Genomic DNA, 17,232 nt, shown 5'->3' on the forward strand with positions numbered 1-17,232 from the left:
TTTATTTATTTGAGAGAGAACATGGGAGAGAATGGGCATGCCAGGTCCTCCAGCCACTGCAAACAAACTCCACATGCTTGCCTTGTGCATCTGGCTGACATGGGTCCTTCAGAATCAAACCAGGATCCTTCGGCTTTACAAGCAAGCACCTTAACTGCTAAACCATCTCTCCAGCCCCTTTCCCTCAGTATTTTTTTTAATTTTTTTTTGTTGTTTTATGATTATTTATTTATTTGAAAGTGGCGGGGGGGGGAGAATGGGCACACCAGGGCCTCCAGCCACTGCAAATGAACTCCAGATGCATGCGCCCCCTAGTGCATCTGGTCCTGGGGAATTGAGCCTTGAACCAGGGTCCTTAGGCTTCACAGGCAAGTGCTTAACCGCTAAGCCATCTCTTCAGCCCTAATATTTTATTTTATTGATTTATTTATTTGACAGAGAAAGAGGGAGAAAGAGAGAATGGATGCACCAGGGCCTCCAGCCACTGCAAATGAATTCCAGACACACTCCCTGGTAACACGGGTCCTGGGGAATCAAACCTGGGTCCTTTGGCTTTGTAGGCAAACACCTTAACCACTAAGCCATCCGTCTAGCCCTCTCTCATTTTTTAAATTAGATCCTTATACCCCATAGGTATAAATGAGGATTGAGTTAGTTTGATGGGACAGTGCCCAGTGAAGATATGCCCGCAGAGCAGTGGACATCTGATCCAAGCCCTCTAAGGGATGTTTCCTGAGTGAGAACTGGATGTGTAGTGAGAGCCAGGATGGGAGGTGACTTCAGTGCAGCTCCTGAGACCCCACCCAGGCTTACTTATAAAAGCTTTCAAGCTGGTAATGAGGACTCTACCTGTACGGCCAAGTGACTTATTTGGAGAACTGTACTTTTTGTTTAGTTTTTGTTGTTGTTGTTTTTCAAGGTAGGATCTCACTCTAGCTCAGGCTGACTTGGAATTCACTATGTAGTCTCAAGGTATCCTCGAACTCACAGTGATCCTCCTACCTCTGCCTCCCAAATGCTGGGAATAAAGGCGTGCTCCACCATACCAGGCAAGGACATAACTTTTAGCCAGGCTGTAGCTGAGAAGCTCTTATCCTTTCTTGACCCTTTCTGGGCTTCTGAACCCAGCCTGAGAGGCTGGCCAGCAGTGCAGGGCAGGGGGTGTGCCTGACGCTGGGAGTGTGCTGCCTCTTAACCCCCCTTGTCCTTTAGCTCACCAGAGTGCAGCAATGGGGTGGGTGATTGCCATACTGGTGACCATATGCCTGATGCTAGGATTGTGCTGCCTCTTCTAACCCCCCTTTATTTAACACAGGCTTGCTGTCTACAGAAAGCCTAACAGACAGGGAGTCTGGCCTTTCAGAAAGAAACATGTCTATTTCTCCAGTAGTATTCAGCAGTAATGTATACCACACATAGTTCCATGGGTTGGGCAGAATTGGCAAGGTCTTGCTTTTCTAGAATGTGCTTGTAATAGCAGTGACTCTGGAGCCAAATTGCCTGAGTTTAAATTTGATGGCCACCAAGTGTCCTTAGCCAAGGCTACTAGAGCTCTCCATACCTCAGTTTTCTCTTCAGTAAAAAAAGATACAGGCACTGGAGAGATGGCTTAGTGGTTAAGGCATTTGCCTGCAAAGCCAAAGGATCCCGGTTTTATTCTTCAGGACCCACGTAAGCCAGATGCACAAGGGGGCACATGCATCTAGAGTTCACTTGCAGTGGCTAGAGGCCCTGGTGTGCCGATTCTGTTCCTCCCTTCCTTCCTTCCTTCCTTCCTCCCTCTCTTTCTTTCTCTCTCTTTCCCTCTCTCCCCCTCTCTCCCTCCCTCCCTCTCCTTCTCTCTCTCCCTGTCAAATAAATAATTTTTTTGAAGGATACAGTATTAGTTTTTTGTCATGGGTGGTGAGGGTTATATGAGGCTGTTCATCTGCAGTAGTGCTGATAGTGACACACTGTATGACCCTTTGCTGTCTTGGTTAACAGGACATTTCAGTTGAGGGTCAGTCCAGGTCAGGTAAAGCCTCTCTGATGAGTGACTTCTCATGCAGACCCCTAAAGTGAGCCTATGAGCCAGGTGGGCATCTTTTGGAAAAAAAAAAAATCCCAGCAGCACTAAGGCCTCTAGGGCGGATGCATGCTTGGGGTGTTTGGGATGAGGAGGACCAATGGACTGCTGGTAGGCTGGCATAGCAAGGGAAGAGAAGGAATTGAGATGGAGGTGAGCAGAAAGTAGAACTGGCCGACTGTAGGGTCTCCCTATAGGTTACCACAGTGAGCTTCAGCTTTATGGGGAGCTGGCTGTGGACCGAGACATGAGGAGGTCTGACGTGGCCTGTATAAGACTCAAACTGCTGTGCTCCCACAGAGGGAGCAGGAGACCGAGTCAGTATTTGTGGACTGACAGTGATAGTGGCAGACAGAGCTTAAAGTAAGCAGTGTAGATGACTAGTAGAGGTGGCTGTGTCGTGGTGAAGCAGTGACCACTGTCCAAGATATAGAGGCCTCCAGAGATTCCTCCACCTGACAGAGCAGGTGGAGGGTTTGTGGACACATAGACATTACATTCACCCTGGTGTCCTGCTGAGGTGGGGAAAGAACAATTGGAAAGAGGAGTTGTGCGGTCACATCACAGTCATGGGATGGAGGGGCAGGGCCAGCTCCCTCTTGACTGCCTTTGGTGTGTTCTGGCTTCATATATCACAGCTATAAAATGGAGGCAAGTCTCCCATGCAGTTGTGTTGTTTAGAATATGGTATATTTCCTCTGGTAACACCAGTCAGGCTTTCTAACTAATACATTCAATACATCCTTGTGACATTTAGGTGCATGAACAAGTTTTACTATAACAAGACTAGAAAAGAAGGTGGACTTTGGGTTGACAGAAGGAACTTGCCCTGTCTTTCAAGAGGCAGACGTCACAACCGTGATTGCAGCACTTGTCGAGGCTTTAGTTCAAGGTTGAAAGCACCCACAGGGATGTAATGTTCTGATGCCCTGCCTTCTTCCCACAGGACCTCACCATCCCTGAGTCTAGTACCGTAAAGGGGATAATGGCTGGACCGATGGCTGCATTTAAATGGCAACCAACTGCAAGTGAGGTAAGGAACTCTCCTGCAGGCAGTACTATCCATGACATCAGAACAAGCACAGTGTCTGTTGTTGTTACCTTAAACAAAACAGGGCAAACATCAATCATCAAGCTCTGAGTCCAAAATCTATAGTGACAAAGTCTCTTCAGGTCCCAATTCTGCCCCTCCAGCTGGGCTGCCCACAGCTCAGAAGAAAACACGATTCCAAACCAGCAGTTCCCACCATCCTGTTATCTTCAAAAATCCTGGGTTCTCCACTGCAACCCATGGTCATCCTCATGTCTCCATTGGGCCTCCATGCAGACTCCAGCAACCATTCCTCATACTACCAAGTAGCCATTTCTAAAGATCTATGCAAGTCTCACAGCCCACAGTTTTTTCTGCATTTAAGTCTTATAGCACTGAGAGGCTTCTTAGGCCAAGGTTTGAAATCCTTCATATTCCTCCTGCAAACCAGTTCAAAAGGCCAAAAGTCACAGGTCTGTAACAGGCTCACTCTGTTACCAATATTCTGTTGTAATTACCTTCTCGTAGCTGGGACAAAGCACCCGACCAAGAGCAGGTTATGGAAGGACAGTTTTTACCTTACAGTCTTAAGGGAAAAACCTCATGATGGCAGGAAAAAGCATGGCATGAACAGAGGCTGGACATCACCTCTGCCATAGTAGGTGGAAAACATCAGAAGAAGGGCAAGCTGAACTCTGGCAAGAGAGGGCTGGCTGTAATGCCCCTAAACCTGCCCCCAACAACGTACCTTCTCCAGCAAGGTCTCTACTTCCCAAATTGGCATCACATGGAGACCAAGCATTCAAAACACTTGGAGGGGGTGACATCTGATTCAAACCACCAATGTCAGAGCAGGATTCCTGACCTTTCTGTGTGATATTCTTTCCCCCTTTCTGTTTTAATTTTATTGGAAAGTAACACAGAAGTCTAGGAGGTAAAAGGTGAAAGCTTCCATCGTCACTGTGAACACTGTTAGTATTGATATTCCTAATGCTGGTGTGCCTGCTCAGCCATCATACATAGAATAACATGTCTATCCACTGTCATAGTTATTGGGAATACGGTTATTTTGACCAAAATGGGGTTGTTCTGTATGTTGTTTTTTTTTTCCTTGTGTTTTTGTGGGGGTTTTGTTATTGTTGCAATTTTTGATTTTTTTTAATGAGAGAGAGAATTGGCATGCCAGGGCCTCCAGCCATTAAAACTAAATTCCAGACATGTACACTACCTGGTGTGCTTGCATCACCTTGTGCGTCTGGCTTATGTAGGATCTGGAGAATCAAATAGGGGTCCTTAGGCTTTGCAGGGCAAGCACCTTAACCACGAAGCCATCTCTCCAGCCCTTGTTTATTTATTTATTTATTTTTAATTGAAGTAGGTAGGGTCTTTCTCTAGCCTAGGCTGACCTGGAATTCACTATGGAGTCTCAGGCTGGCCTCAAACTCAAAGCCATTCTAATGCATCAGCCTTACAAATGCTGGGATTAAAGGCATGTGCCACCAGGCCTTGTGGGTTTTTTGTTTGGGTTTGGTTTGATTTTTCAAGGTAGGGTTTTGCTCTAGCCCAGGCTGACCTGGAATTCACTATGTAGTCTCAGGGTGGCCTTGAACTCACAGCAATCTTCCTACCTCTGCCTCCCAAGTGCTGGGATTAAAGTCATGTGCCACAACACCTGTTGGGTTTTTCTTTTTTATATATATAATTTATTTATTTAAGAGTGAGAAAGAGGTGCTGGGGAGATAGCTTAGTGGTTAAGCACTTGCCTATGAAGCCTAAGGACCCCAGTTCGAGGCTCAGTTCCCAAGGACCCACGTTAGCCAGATGCACAAGGGGCACACACATCTGGAGTTCGTTTGCAGCAGCTGGAGGCCCTGGCACGCCCATTCTCTCTCTCTTTCTGTGCCTCTTTCTCTGTCTGTAGCTCTCAAATAAATAAAAATTTAAAAAAAAAAAAGAATGAGAAAGAGGCAGAGAGAAAGAGAATGGGCAGAGCCTCTAGCCACTGCAAACGAACTCCAGATGCATGTGCCCTCTTGTGCATCTGGCTTATGTCCTGGAGAGTCAAACCAGGATCCTGTGGCTTTGCAGGCAAATGCCTTAAGCGCTAAGCCATCTCTCCAGCCAGGTTTTTCTTTTTGATGGTCTCACTAATATAGCCCAGGCTGAGCTTGAACTCAGGATCTTCCTACTTCAGCACCCCAAGTGCTGACTAATACAACTCTTGATGTTCAGTGGCCTGGGTTATTCTACTCTCCCTTTGCCTGCACCTGGTGCTAGCCACAGTTGTGAGCAGCCTTGGAGACCTGATCATGGCCGCTGTAGGTCTCTGTCAGAATCCACCCTCAGCCTGGTGTGGTAGCGCACACCTGTAATCCCAGCCCTTGGGAGGCAGAGGTAGGAGGATCGCCAAGAATTTGAGGCCGCCCTGAGATTACATAGTAAATTCCAGGTCAGCCTGGGCTGGAGCAAAACCCTACCTATAATAAATGAATGAATGAATGAATGAATAGAAAAAGGCCAGAAACAGGAGGCATTTCTAGTCAGCTGTGAATGGGACTATGTTGGAGAGGTGCTACAGAAAAAGAGTCCCATCCCTGGGCAGAAGAAAGTGGCTTTGGTGGAGGGCAGCTTATTTGAGTTCATTGTCTTATGCTTTCAGCCAGTCAAAGACGCAGATCCTCATTTCCATCATTTCCTGCTGAGCCAAACAGAGAAGGTGAGTGCCGGCAGCTCTCTGCCCTTGCCCACTCCAGACAGGCCTGCTGCCGGTGGGCTTTGTGTAGGAATGCTTACGGTAGCTGGCATCAGTGGCACTGTCATATGAGTCAGGTGCTACTGAGATTTAAAATAACCCACGACAAAAAAAGCTTGGAGAATTCATCCAGCTGTACAGTTGGGACATTAGCAGTTGCCTTAGAATCTAAAACAGAAGGAGCCAGATACACAAGCTGTCAGCCTCCTGGGAGTCGCCCATGCTGCCTGGTGCAGCATCCTGTAGTTCACTGGTCAAGATGGGCCCCCCAGCCTTGTGGATACAGCAGGAAGCTTTCTTGTCCATCTAGTTGTTTTTGTTTGTTTTTCAGGTTTTCGAGGTAGAGTCTCACTTTAGCTTAGGCCAACCTGAAATTCACTATGTAGTCTCAGGATGGCCTCAAACTCACAACAGTCCTGCCTCTGCCTCCCAAGTGCTGGGATTAAAGGCCTATGCCACCATGCCCTGCTTGGTTTTTTGTTTGTTTGGTTGGTTGGTTTTTCTAGGAAGGGTTTCAGTCTAGCTCAGGCTGACCTGGAATTCACTATGTAGTCTCAAGGTTGCCTTAAACTCATGGCAATCCTCCTATCTTTGCCTCCCGAGTGCTGGGATTAAAGGCGTGTGCCACCACATATTGCTCAGCCATCTAGGTTTTAAGTCAGACAGATTTGCGTTTCTAACCCAACTCTATTGACCAGCTTTGGCCTATTAACTCAGTGCCTTTGACGCCCACAGTGTAAAGTCATATAAAGACCTTTGTAGAGTTAGTTGCATAGAGAATTGATGAGACAGTGTGTGCTAGCTTGTGAATGTTTCATCATCTAGAATTGAATAAAGTTATATGACAAAGAAGTAGTCAATGTCATCTTATCACTTAAGGCCTCACCCTTTAGAGAAATTACAGTGGAGAACTTTTAAAATAGAACTTTTATAATAATAGAACATTATAATCTTTTTCCTCCCTCTTTCTTAGCCAGCTGTCTGTTATCAGGCAATCACAAAGAAATTGAAAATATGTGAAGAGGTATGTAAATTCCCTGCCTTCCCATTTTTATTTCACCTGGGCCTCACTGTGGGCAGACTGCTGAATGACTTTTGCCTCCTGTCCCTAGGAAACGGGCTCCACGTCCATCCAGGCAGCAGACAGCACAGCTGTGAATGGCAGCATCACACCCACAGACAAAAAGTAAGACATTGAATGAGGGTGCCTTCTGGAGGCCCAGGATTCTGCTAGGGCTGAGGAGGTCACCCCAAGAGTTCCATGAGTGTTATGTCACAACCATTAATAATTCAGCAGTTCCACTTGCAAGAGACTGAAGTTGTCCGTTAGAGCCTTTGTGGGGTCCTCTTGGGAATAGGCTCAGATCTTGGCTTCCTAAGTTCCTGGTCAGACTCCAAGCAAGAGTACCTGCTTCAAAGGTTGTCTTGTCACCCAAAAGGCAGCTTACAAAATGCCATCACTATCCTCCTCCCTAGCCAGGCTTCACAGTTATAGATTAGGTCTGGAATGCAGCCTAGGAATGCATATGTTTAGCAAACAACAGGTCTCTTCCTACCACCTCTGCTAGTCTGGAGCCACACTTTGAAAGCCACAGCTTAGTAGTTTTCATTTAATTTAATTTATTTGAGAGAGAGAAAAAGAGGCATATAGAGAAAATGGCTGTGCCAAGGCCTCTAGCCATTGTATACAAACTCCAGACCCATGAGCCACCTTGCACATCTGGTTTATGTGGGTACTGGGTTTGCAGGCAAGCACCTAAGCCATCTCTCCAGCTGTTTTCTGTACATTTCTTTGTGGATAAAAGTACATTTCATGTTCTTTTATACTGTTGAAATGTCCAATTGTACAGGTTATTCTTAGTGAACTTCACTGTAAAGTACAAAAGATGAAAACAAGTTATATGCTAATCAAAGTGAAAATACACCCAAGCATGGAGTCATATACCCATGGTCTTAGCACTTGGGAAGCTCAAGCAGAAGGATGAGTTCTAGGCCAACCTGAGCTCCATGACAAAACAGAAATGTAGGAAGTTGTCTTCCAAACAAAAAGGTGGAGCAAGGAAGGGGGATTAGAAGTGCCATCCATTGGGTTGGAGAGATGGCTCAGAAGTTAAGAAGCTTAACTGCAAAACCTAACCACCCAAGTTCAATTCCCTAGTATCCACATAAAGTCAGATGCACAAAAGAGACACATGTGGGATGGAGGGATGGCTTAGTGGTTAAGGTGTTTGCCTGCAAAGCCAAAGGACCCAGGTTCAATTCCCCAGGACCCATATTAGCCAGATGAACAAGGGGACACACACTGGAGTTCATTTGCAGTGGCTGGAGGCCCTTACACGCCCATTCTCTCTCTTTGTCTCCCCCTTTCTCTGTCACATAAATAAATTAATTAAATATTTTAAAAAGAGTTAAAAAAAAAAAAAGACAAGTGCATCTACAGTTCATTTGAAGAGGCTGGAGGCCCTCACATACCCATTCTGTCTCTGTCTCCCTTCCTCCCTCCCTCCCTCCCTCCTTACCTTTCTCTCTCTCTGCTTGCAAATAAATAAAAATGTTTAAAAAGGGAAGGGGCCTGGAGTGATAGCAGTTAAGGTGCTTACCTGCAAAGCCAAAGAACCCAGGTTCGATTCCCCGGGACCCACTTAAACTAGATGCATAGGTAGTGCATGCATCTGGAGTTCATTTGCAGTGGTTGGATGCCCTCTGGCACACCTATTCTGTCTGTCTGTGTCTGTCTGTCTCTCAGATATACTTAATACATTAGAATAAATAAATAAGCCAGGCATGGCATGGTGGCACATGCCTTTAATCCCAGCACTCAGGTGGCAGAGGTAAGAGGATCACCATGAATTCAAAGACACCCTGAGAAGACATAGTTAATTCCAGATCATCCTGAGCCAGAGTGAGACCCTACCTCAGGGGAGGAAAAACGTGCCATTCATTAATAAGGATTGTAAGATTGGGGAAGTAACTCAGTGGTTAAAGTGTGCAAAGCCTGACAGCGTGGGTTTGACTCCCCAGTACGCACGTAAAGCCAGATGCACAGAGTGGCACATGCATCTGGAGTCTGCAGCTGCACTAGGCCCTGGCACGTCCATACTGTATCCATTCATTTATTATCACTTCTCTCTTTCTATGCAAATAAACTTTAAAAAATAAGGATTCTGTAAATCTGAAGCTGGTCATGGTGGCTCACGCTTTTAATCCCAGCATTTGGCAGGCAGAATTAGGATTGCTATGAGTTTGAGGCCACCCTGAGACTACCTAGTGAATTCCAGATTGCCCTGGGCAAGAGTGAGACCCTACTTGGATGGATAAATAAATAAATAAATAGCCTAGAGAACTGGAGAGATAGCTCAGCCTGCAAAGCCTAGGGATCCAAGCTTGATTCCCCAGGACCTATGTAAATCAGTACACACAAGGTGGTGCATGCATCTGGATTTGGTTTGCAGTGGCTAGAGGCCCTGGTGCACCCATTCTCTCTTGATCTGCCTCTTCACCCCCCTCAAATAAGTAAATTATTTTTTTTTAAGTGTCTGGGGCTGAAGAGATGACATAGTAGTTAAGGTACTTGCCTGCAAAGCCTAAGGACCCAGGTTTGATTCCCCAGTACACACATAAGCCAGATGCAGAAGGTAGTACATGCTCTGGAGTTCATTTGCAATGGCTAGCGGCCCTGATATACCCATTTTCTCTCCCAAATAAATAATTTTTTTTTTTTTTTTGAAAAAAAGTCCAAGGCTCGTCATAGGGGCACTCGCTTTTAATCCCAACACTCAGGTTACAGAGGTAAGAGGATCTTTGTGAGTTCGAGACTGCATAGTAAATTCCAGATCAGCCTGGGCTGAAGCAAGACCCTACCTGGAATGGGGGTGGGGGGAATCCAGGGCAAACTGAGAACTGAGTCCTGACACTCACCCAAGACCTTGAAGCACAGTTGCCTCTTTTTTATTTATTTATTTATTTATTTATTTATTTTTGAGGGAGAAAGAAGAGAAAGAGCTGAAAGAGACAGAATAGGCATGCCATGACCTATTACTAATGCAGACAAACTCAATGTTCATGTGCCACCTTTATATCTGGGTTTACATGGGTACTGGGGAGTTGAACTTGGGCCAGCATGCTTCGCAAGCAAGCACCTTTAACCACTGACCCATCTTCCCAGCTCTGTAATCTAATTATTTATTTTATTACTATTATTATTTTGGGGAGGGTATTTCAAGGTAGGGTCTTGCTCTAGCCGAGGCCGACCTAGAATTCAGTATTTAGTTTCAGGGTGGCCTCAAACTCATGGCAATCCCTCCTACCTCTGCCTCCCGAACACGTGCGCTACCACGCCCAGCTTGGGGTTTGGTTTTCTTTGTTATTGTTGTTTTGTTTTGTTTTGTTTTTAGAAGCAGGGTTTCTCTAAAACCTGGAACTCACTCTGTAATATCAGCCTTCTGAGTGCCCACATTAATGGGTACCACCACACCCAGCCTCTGACTTGTTTTAAGATGAAACTGAATGGGCAAGAGACTCTTCTGTTGACAGAGAAGATGTTGAGTTGATTCACATGACATCATATAGTCTGGGACAAGAAAGCTATGAACAGTGGGTTTTCTAGAAGGGGTTCAGGGAGCCTTCTATTAGAGGAGCCATTTTGCAATAGTGACTGCAGGTGTGATTCCAGAAGACCAGAAGTGCACAGGGTCAGAGTAGCGAAGCTGCAGAAGATGGCAAAAGCTGGGAGAAAGCCTGAACTGATGATAACAAGACTGTGATGGAGCCTGGCATGGTGGCACACGCCTTTAATCCCAGCACTCGAGGGGCAGAGGTAGGATGGCCATGAGTTTGAGGCCATCCTGGGAATAGAATGAATTCCAGATCAGCCTGGGCTAGAGTGAGACCCTACCTCAAAAAAACAAAAAACAAAAAGGAATCTAATGGAACTGGGTATGGTGGCCAACGCCTTTAATCCCAGCACTTAGGAGGCAGAGGTAGGAGGATTACTGTGAGTTTGAGGCCAGCCTGAGACTACATAGCAGATTTCAGGTCAGCCTGGGCTAAAGCAAGACTCTACCTTGAAAATCCAAAAAAAAAAAAAAAAAAACAAGTGATAGAATCCAAAATGAATACAGAGGCATTATTTGCCCATTTCCCAAGCAAGACATGATAAAGAAGTTGCAAGAGCCAGCTGGGTAGAGGCTTACTCCCAAATTCTACCATTCAGAATGGTTGATGCAAATTCTAGGCCAGCCTGGGCTACAAAGTGAGACTGTCTTTCTTTTTGAGGTAGTGTCTCACTGGCCCAGGCAGATCTGGAACTCACTATGTAGTCTCAGGCTGGCCTCGAACTCACAACGATCCTCCTGCAGAGTGATGGGATTAAGGGCATGCGCCACCGCCCTGGAGACTCTTTAAGAAACAAAAGACATGTAGCAAAATGAGAACCTGTTCAAGCACACTAAGAAAGCAGCCATCACCATGCTCTAAGGAGGCAGGAGTCGCAGACAGAGGAGATAAAGCAGGGCCAGGTCAGCCCACATGCGCTTCAGTCACAGAAGGTCATGGTGGAAAGAAGGCATCAGGAAGGACAGGCTCCAAACCCAGGCAAAGGGCTTAGGTTTGGAGGAGACGGCCAGGCTCACCTGTGCTGTTAGGTAGATCCCCTGGTGAGAGCAGTTGTGGAGGTTGCCAGGCCCTAACCATATTGCCTCTGACTTGTGTGCTTGCTGGCTATGGAGTGGCCTCTGAAAGCCTGGTGCTTGAGGAGGTTGATCAGGAAGCAATTTTGAGGGTTAAAGATAGCTCCATGCAAGCCGGGCGTGGTGGCACACATCTTTAATCCCAGCACTCGGAAGGCAGAGGTAGGAGGGTCGCCGTGAGTTCAAGGCCACCCTGAGACTCCATAGTGAATTCCAGGTCAGACTGGGCTAGAGTGAGACCCTACCTCGGGGAAAAAAAAAAAAAAGATAGCTCCATGCTTTTGTGCTAAAGGGAATTGGAAGTGCAGACACTCCATCCGAATAGCAAGGGAGTTGCCCTGAGCCGTCCAAGTCACACTTGGTCTGTGGTGGTCAAGAGTCTGCTATCTTCGAGACACTTTGAGACCATGTGGGAGAAGAAAAGGCACAATGTTGGGCTAAGGGTATAGCTCATTGGTAAAGTGCTTGCCTAGCATGTATGAAGCTCTAGGTTTGATGCACAGCATTGCAAAAAAGAAAAGTATAGTCATATCACTCTGTACTTCAAGAAAGACATACTCTTTCGTGAACTAACAGTCTTTCTCTTTCAGGATAGGATTTTTGGGCCTTGGTCTCATGGGAAGTGGCATTGTCTCCAACCTGTTAAAAATGGGTCACACCGTGACTGTCTGGAACCGGACTGCAGAGAAAGTAAGTATTGAGGATGGCGCTTTGTCAGGCCTTGAAGGGAGGGATAATGGAAGGTAGATGTCTGGTCTGTCTGTTCAGCAGTCTGTCACCCACCCCCGACTAAGCAGAAGCCTAGCTTAGTCCAAGCAAGAAAAAAATGTAGATATTTAAGTTTAGGGTTTTATTGAAAACAAACCACCAACAACCACCAAAAAAAAAATCAAGTTGGTCATGGTGGCTCATGCCTGAGGCAGAAGCTAGCCTGAATGAGCTCAGGCCATAGCATGTTCCAGCTAGGCCGCAGGTGAGGTATGATATCTCAAAAATAAAGCTTCTTGAGCTTGAGAGATGGCTTAGCGGTTAAGGCATTTGCCTGAGAAGCCAAAGGACTCGGGTACGATTCCCCATGACCCACATAAGACAAATGCACAAAGGGCACAGTGCATCTGGAGTTCATTTGCAGTGGCTGGAGGCCCTGCCATGCCCATTCTCTCTCTCTCTCTTCTCTGTGCTTGCAAATAAATAAATTTAAAATAAGTAAGTAAGATTTCTTTTAGGGGAGATGGCTCCATGGGTAAAGAGCTTTCCATACAAGCACATGGTCCTGAGTTCAGATCCCTCACCTACGCAGAAACTGAGCATGGTAGCACATGCTCGTAATCTCAGCCCTGGGGAAATAAGAGACAAGATTCCCCAGGGCCTGCTGGCTTATTAGTCTGTCTAAGCCCGTGAACTCAAGTTCAACAAGAGACCCCTTCTCAAAAATAAGATGACTGATTCAGGACAATGCCCAATGTCAGTCTCTGGACTGCACACATACATGACATACAGGTGCATATGGCAATGCACATATACACACAGGAGGGAAAAACGGTGTAGCCAAGCAGTTCTGAGATAGTAGGATTGCTGTGCGCACAAGACCAGCCGAAATAATAATAATACATGCTCCTTTTAAAAAATATTCCTCAAGGGACTAGAGAGATGGCTTAGCAGTTACGAGCCCAGCCTGCAAAGCTGGACAACCTGGGTTTGGCTCCCCAAGTGCCCTCATTAAGCCAAGTGCACAAAGTGGCGCATGCATCCAGAGTTCATTTGCAATGGCTAGAGGCCCTAGCATGCCATTCGCTCTGTCTTGTCTCTTCTTTCTCTTTCTCTCTGCTTGCAAATAAATAAATGAAAATTTAAAATATATATATTCCTCAAAAAGTCAGGCCTCCAGCTTTGGTTTCCCAGAGCCCTGGCCTCAGCTTCCTGCCTTGAGAGGCTGGCCTAGGACTGCTTGGTCTACATGTCTCTGGCCTGGCTGGCATGTTTGTTGTGCACTGCTTGCAGCTCACGTTAGGATCTGTGACTTTTGCAGTGTGATTTATTCATCCAGGAGGGGGCCCGCCTAGGAAGAACCCCCGCTGAAGTCGTTTCCACGTGTGACATCACTTTCGCCTGTGTGTCGGATCCAAAGGCTGCCAAGGACGTAAGGATCCCCTCCCCTCTGCGTCTCAGGTCCTAGCCAGGAGAGCTGGCTGGCCTCCTTCCCTTCTCCCCTGCATATCGAGTGAGTGGGTGCATGTGGGGGGTAAGGAGATTTTCCATCTAGGAGCCATTTCCCATTGCAAAAGGTGCTTGCCAACATAGAGTACAGACTTCCTTTAATTTAGAACAGAATGAAAAATATGAGGGTTCTTGCAATATGCTCCAAAATGAGTCCTAGGTAGGCTCTGGGTACTCTCCTGAGCTGGACTTCTTGTTGCTGAGTGTGCCTTAGATCTGAGGGCCAACTTTCTATGTTTAGCTATTGCTGAGTTTTTATATTTTAAAACTTCAAGCTTGAGCAGGGCATGGTGGCACACACCTTTAATCCCAGCCCTGGGAGGCAGAGGTAGGAGGATTGTCATGTGTTTGAGGCCACCCTGAGACAACCTGAGAATTCCAAGTCATCCTGAGCTAGGGTGAGACCCTACCTTGAAAAACAAAAGAATAAAATTCAAGTTTGGGCCAGGCGTGGTGGTGCACGCCTTTAGTCTCAGCACTCAGAAAGCAGAGGTAGGAGGATCACCATGAGTTCAAGGCCATCCTGAGACTACATAGTGAATTCCAGGTCAACCTGGGCTAGAGTGAGACCCTACTTCAAAGAAGAAGAAAAAAATTCAAGTTCTTTTACAAATGGTGCCCATTCTACTCCAAATAAATCCAAAGAAGTCCCCAAGCCCCCCAAAAAAGATGCTACTTTGGTTTTTTGAAGTAGGGTCTCACTCTGGCCCAGGCTGGCCTCAGTGATCCTCCTACCTCTGCCTCTCGAGTGCTGGGATTAAAGGCATGTGCCACCATGAAAAGATAGCTTTAGATGCTATCTTTTTAAACAGGGGAAAGAGGGCAACAGATAAAAGAGAGCATTCTGGAGTTACTTTTTTGTGCCTTGGATATATAGTGGCTCTTTCCTTTTCTGCTTTAATAGTGAGCTCCTAATTAGGATGTGAGCCAAAAAAGCATTAGGCTCTGCCCTGTGGGGGCTCCTGAGCTCTTAGCCAGGAGCCTGGGAATTGCTTCTGCTTGTGTCCTCACAGCTGGTGCTGGGCCCTAGTGGTGTGCTGCAAGGAATCCGTCCTGGAAAGTGCTATGTGGACATGTCAACAGTGGATGCGGACACAGTCACTGAGCTGGCCCAGGTAGCAGTTTCATCCAGGCCACCCTTTTAGTGGATATCCAACCCCTAGGCTGATTCACACTGTGAGCAATGTAGTTATACTAGAGCCATATCCCAGCAGTTGGTACCACATCCCTTGGTACCCACTGCTCTTGACCATCCATCTTCAAAGCTGGTCACGGTAAGTCAGAAGGCACCAAGTTCTGTGCTGCTGCCATCTGTAAAGTGAGAAGCCTTCCAGACCACCAGCATGGCCTTTATGGCTTAAACAGCTGTGTGCAGTTAAGTCTAGTGAAGTGTCTTCTTGATACATATTTGCTCTGAGAGTGGAGACCAGGATGGAGGAGCCAGGCTGTCTGCATCATGTTTGCTTCTTGGTATCTGAGAAACCCAGAATACAGCCAGTAATAGTGACTTACTTGCACCTTTATCCTCAGCACTTAGGAGGCTGAGCTTGGAGAATCATTATGAGTTTAGAGGCCAGCCTGGGCTAGAGTGAAGCTCTGCCTCAAAACAACAACAAAAATTCAAAAAACACTAGGAGCTGAGATGCAGGCACCAGCTTTTTCTTCTTCCTGTGACTCCCTTATGTCTAGGGTTAGTAGTTAATCCTCCACAGCAGTAGGCCTTGGGTCATGTGTTGGATTTGCTTCAGCATAAATAGCCACATACTCCATCCCTGTAATTCTGACTGCTGTGATTAGACACCCTAAGGACTATTTTGCTTCTTGCCTGGGGAGGCTGTGAGGAGCAAGTCTGTGACTTTCTCTTGCAGGTGATTGTATCCAGGGGAGGCCGCTTTCTGGAAGCTCCAGTCTCAGGGAACCAGCAACTGTCCAACGATGGGATGTTGGTGATCTTAGCAGCTGGAGACAGGGGCTTATATGAGGACTGCAGCAGCTGCTTCCAGGCAATGGGGAAAACCTCCTTCTTCCTAGGTAATGTGCTTGCCCACCCGACTGCCTACATCAGGCCTGGAGGCTACGGGGAGCCCACATTGATGATAACATCTGTGCCCTATGGCCTCCCCACCGGGTACTCTAGGAGAAGGCTTCTTTTGCCAGGCAATTAGTGCCTGGAAGGAGAAAACACCACTTCTGTCCAGGGCAGATGAAAGAGGCTCTTTGGTGCATGGGTGAGGTGCTAAGGTAGAATGGTCCTGCTCCTTTATTCTTGGGACATGACCTTTGCCCTGGCAGGTGAAGTTGGCAATGCGGCTAAGATGATGCTGATTGTGAACATGGTCCAGGGGAGCTTCATGGCCACCATCGCTGAGGGGCTGACACTGGCCCAGGTGACAGGCCAGTCACAGCAGACACTTTTGGACATCCTCAATCAGGGACAGTTGGCCAGCATCTTCCTGGACCAGAAGTGCCAAAGTAAGTCACCTTCAGCCTCCTGTATTTTTCTTTTTAATAAGAGCTGGAAAGCTGGGTCAGACTGATGCAGTATTTGGGGGTTTATTTGAGGGAACTTGTCATCTAGGAAGAAAGAGCAGAGTCACAAGGTATATGGAAAGCAGGAAACACTCATGTGGAAAACAAGCATAGCGGAGCATGATGGCACATACCTTTAGTCCCAGCACTTGGGAGGCAGAGAGAGGTAGGAGAGTCACCGTGAGTTCGAGGTCAGCTACTTAGTGAATTCCAGGTCAGCCTGGGCTAGAACAAGACCCTACCTTGGAGAGGGGAAGCGTAGTCCCTGGGATTCCTTTAAGAGAAATGGAGGTCTTAGGGGAAAGACTGGAGAGGAGCCACAAGCACACAGGATAGTTCATAAAGCTCACTGCAGGGCTGGAGAGATGGCTTAACGGTTAAGCGCTTGCCTGTGAAGCCTAAGGACCCTGGTTCGAGGCTCGGTTCCCCAGGTCCCACGTTAGCCAGATGCACAAGGGGGCGCACGCGTCTGGAGTTCGTTTGCAGAGGCTGGAAGCCCTGGCACGCCCATTCTCTCTCTCTCCCTCTATCTGTCTTTCTCTCTGTGTCTGTCGCTCTCAAATAAATAAATAAATAAATAAAAATTTTTAAAAAAATTTAAAAAGCTCACTGCAGAGAAGCTGAGGCTTTCAAGGAAAGATGAGTAGGGCCACAAGCGTGTAGAAAGTAGAGCTTAGCTGCATGTGTAAGATGGCTTTGAAGGAACACCCATAGCATCCACCCTGAGTTTCCCCATGGAAGAAATTTAAAAGGACAAATGATGGTGACTTAAGGAAGAATAGCAGAGAGAAAATAACCAGATGAGAAGTGAGGACTAAAGAGTGTCAAACCCATGGGTACACCGCATTTAGAGTAATTACACAGGTAAGAGGCCTAGAGTTAGAGAAAGCACCCACATGGTAGATTGAGAGACCAGAAGGAAATCATGCATGTAATCAAAATGACAACTTAC

General features: G+C 46.7%; 1 protein-coding gene across 2 annotated transcripts in view; it reads left to right on the forward strand.

Annotated features, from left to right (window-relative positions):
* Glyr1 (glyoxylate reductase 1 homolog) overlaps positions 1-17,232 on the forward strand; it is a 42,747-nt gene that overhangs the window by 18,940 nt on the left and 6,575 nt on the right. The window contains exons 6-14 of one of the 2 annotated variants that reach the window (XM_045161755.1): positions 3,012-3,098; positions 5,755-5,811; positions 6,821-6,871; positions 6,960-7,033; positions 12,125-12,224; positions 13,564-13,674; positions 14,765-14,866; positions 15,620-15,782; positions 16,044-16,223. In XM_045161755.1, coding sequence (XP_045017690.1) covers positions 3,012-3,098; positions 5,755-5,811; positions 6,821-6,871; positions 6,960-7,033; positions 12,125-12,224; positions 13,564-13,674; positions 14,765-14,866; positions 15,620-15,782; positions 16,044-16,223 — 925 coding nt within the window. The remainder of the gene's footprint in view (positions 1-3,011; positions 3,099-5,754; positions 5,812-6,820; positions 6,872-6,959; positions 7,034-12,124; positions 12,225-13,563; positions 13,675-14,764; positions 14,867-15,619; positions 15,783-16,043; positions 16,224-17,232) is intronic. The other variant, XM_045161756.1, reaches the window with a different exon arrangement.

The sequence above is a fragment of the Jaculus jaculus genome, chromosome 11, assembly GCF_020740685.1.
Source record: "Jaculus jaculus isolate mJacJac1 chromosome 11, mJacJac1.mat.Y.cur, whole genome shotgun sequence".
Lineage (NCBI taxonomy): Eukaryota > Metazoa > Chordata > Mammalia > Rodentia > Dipodidae > Jaculus > Jaculus jaculus.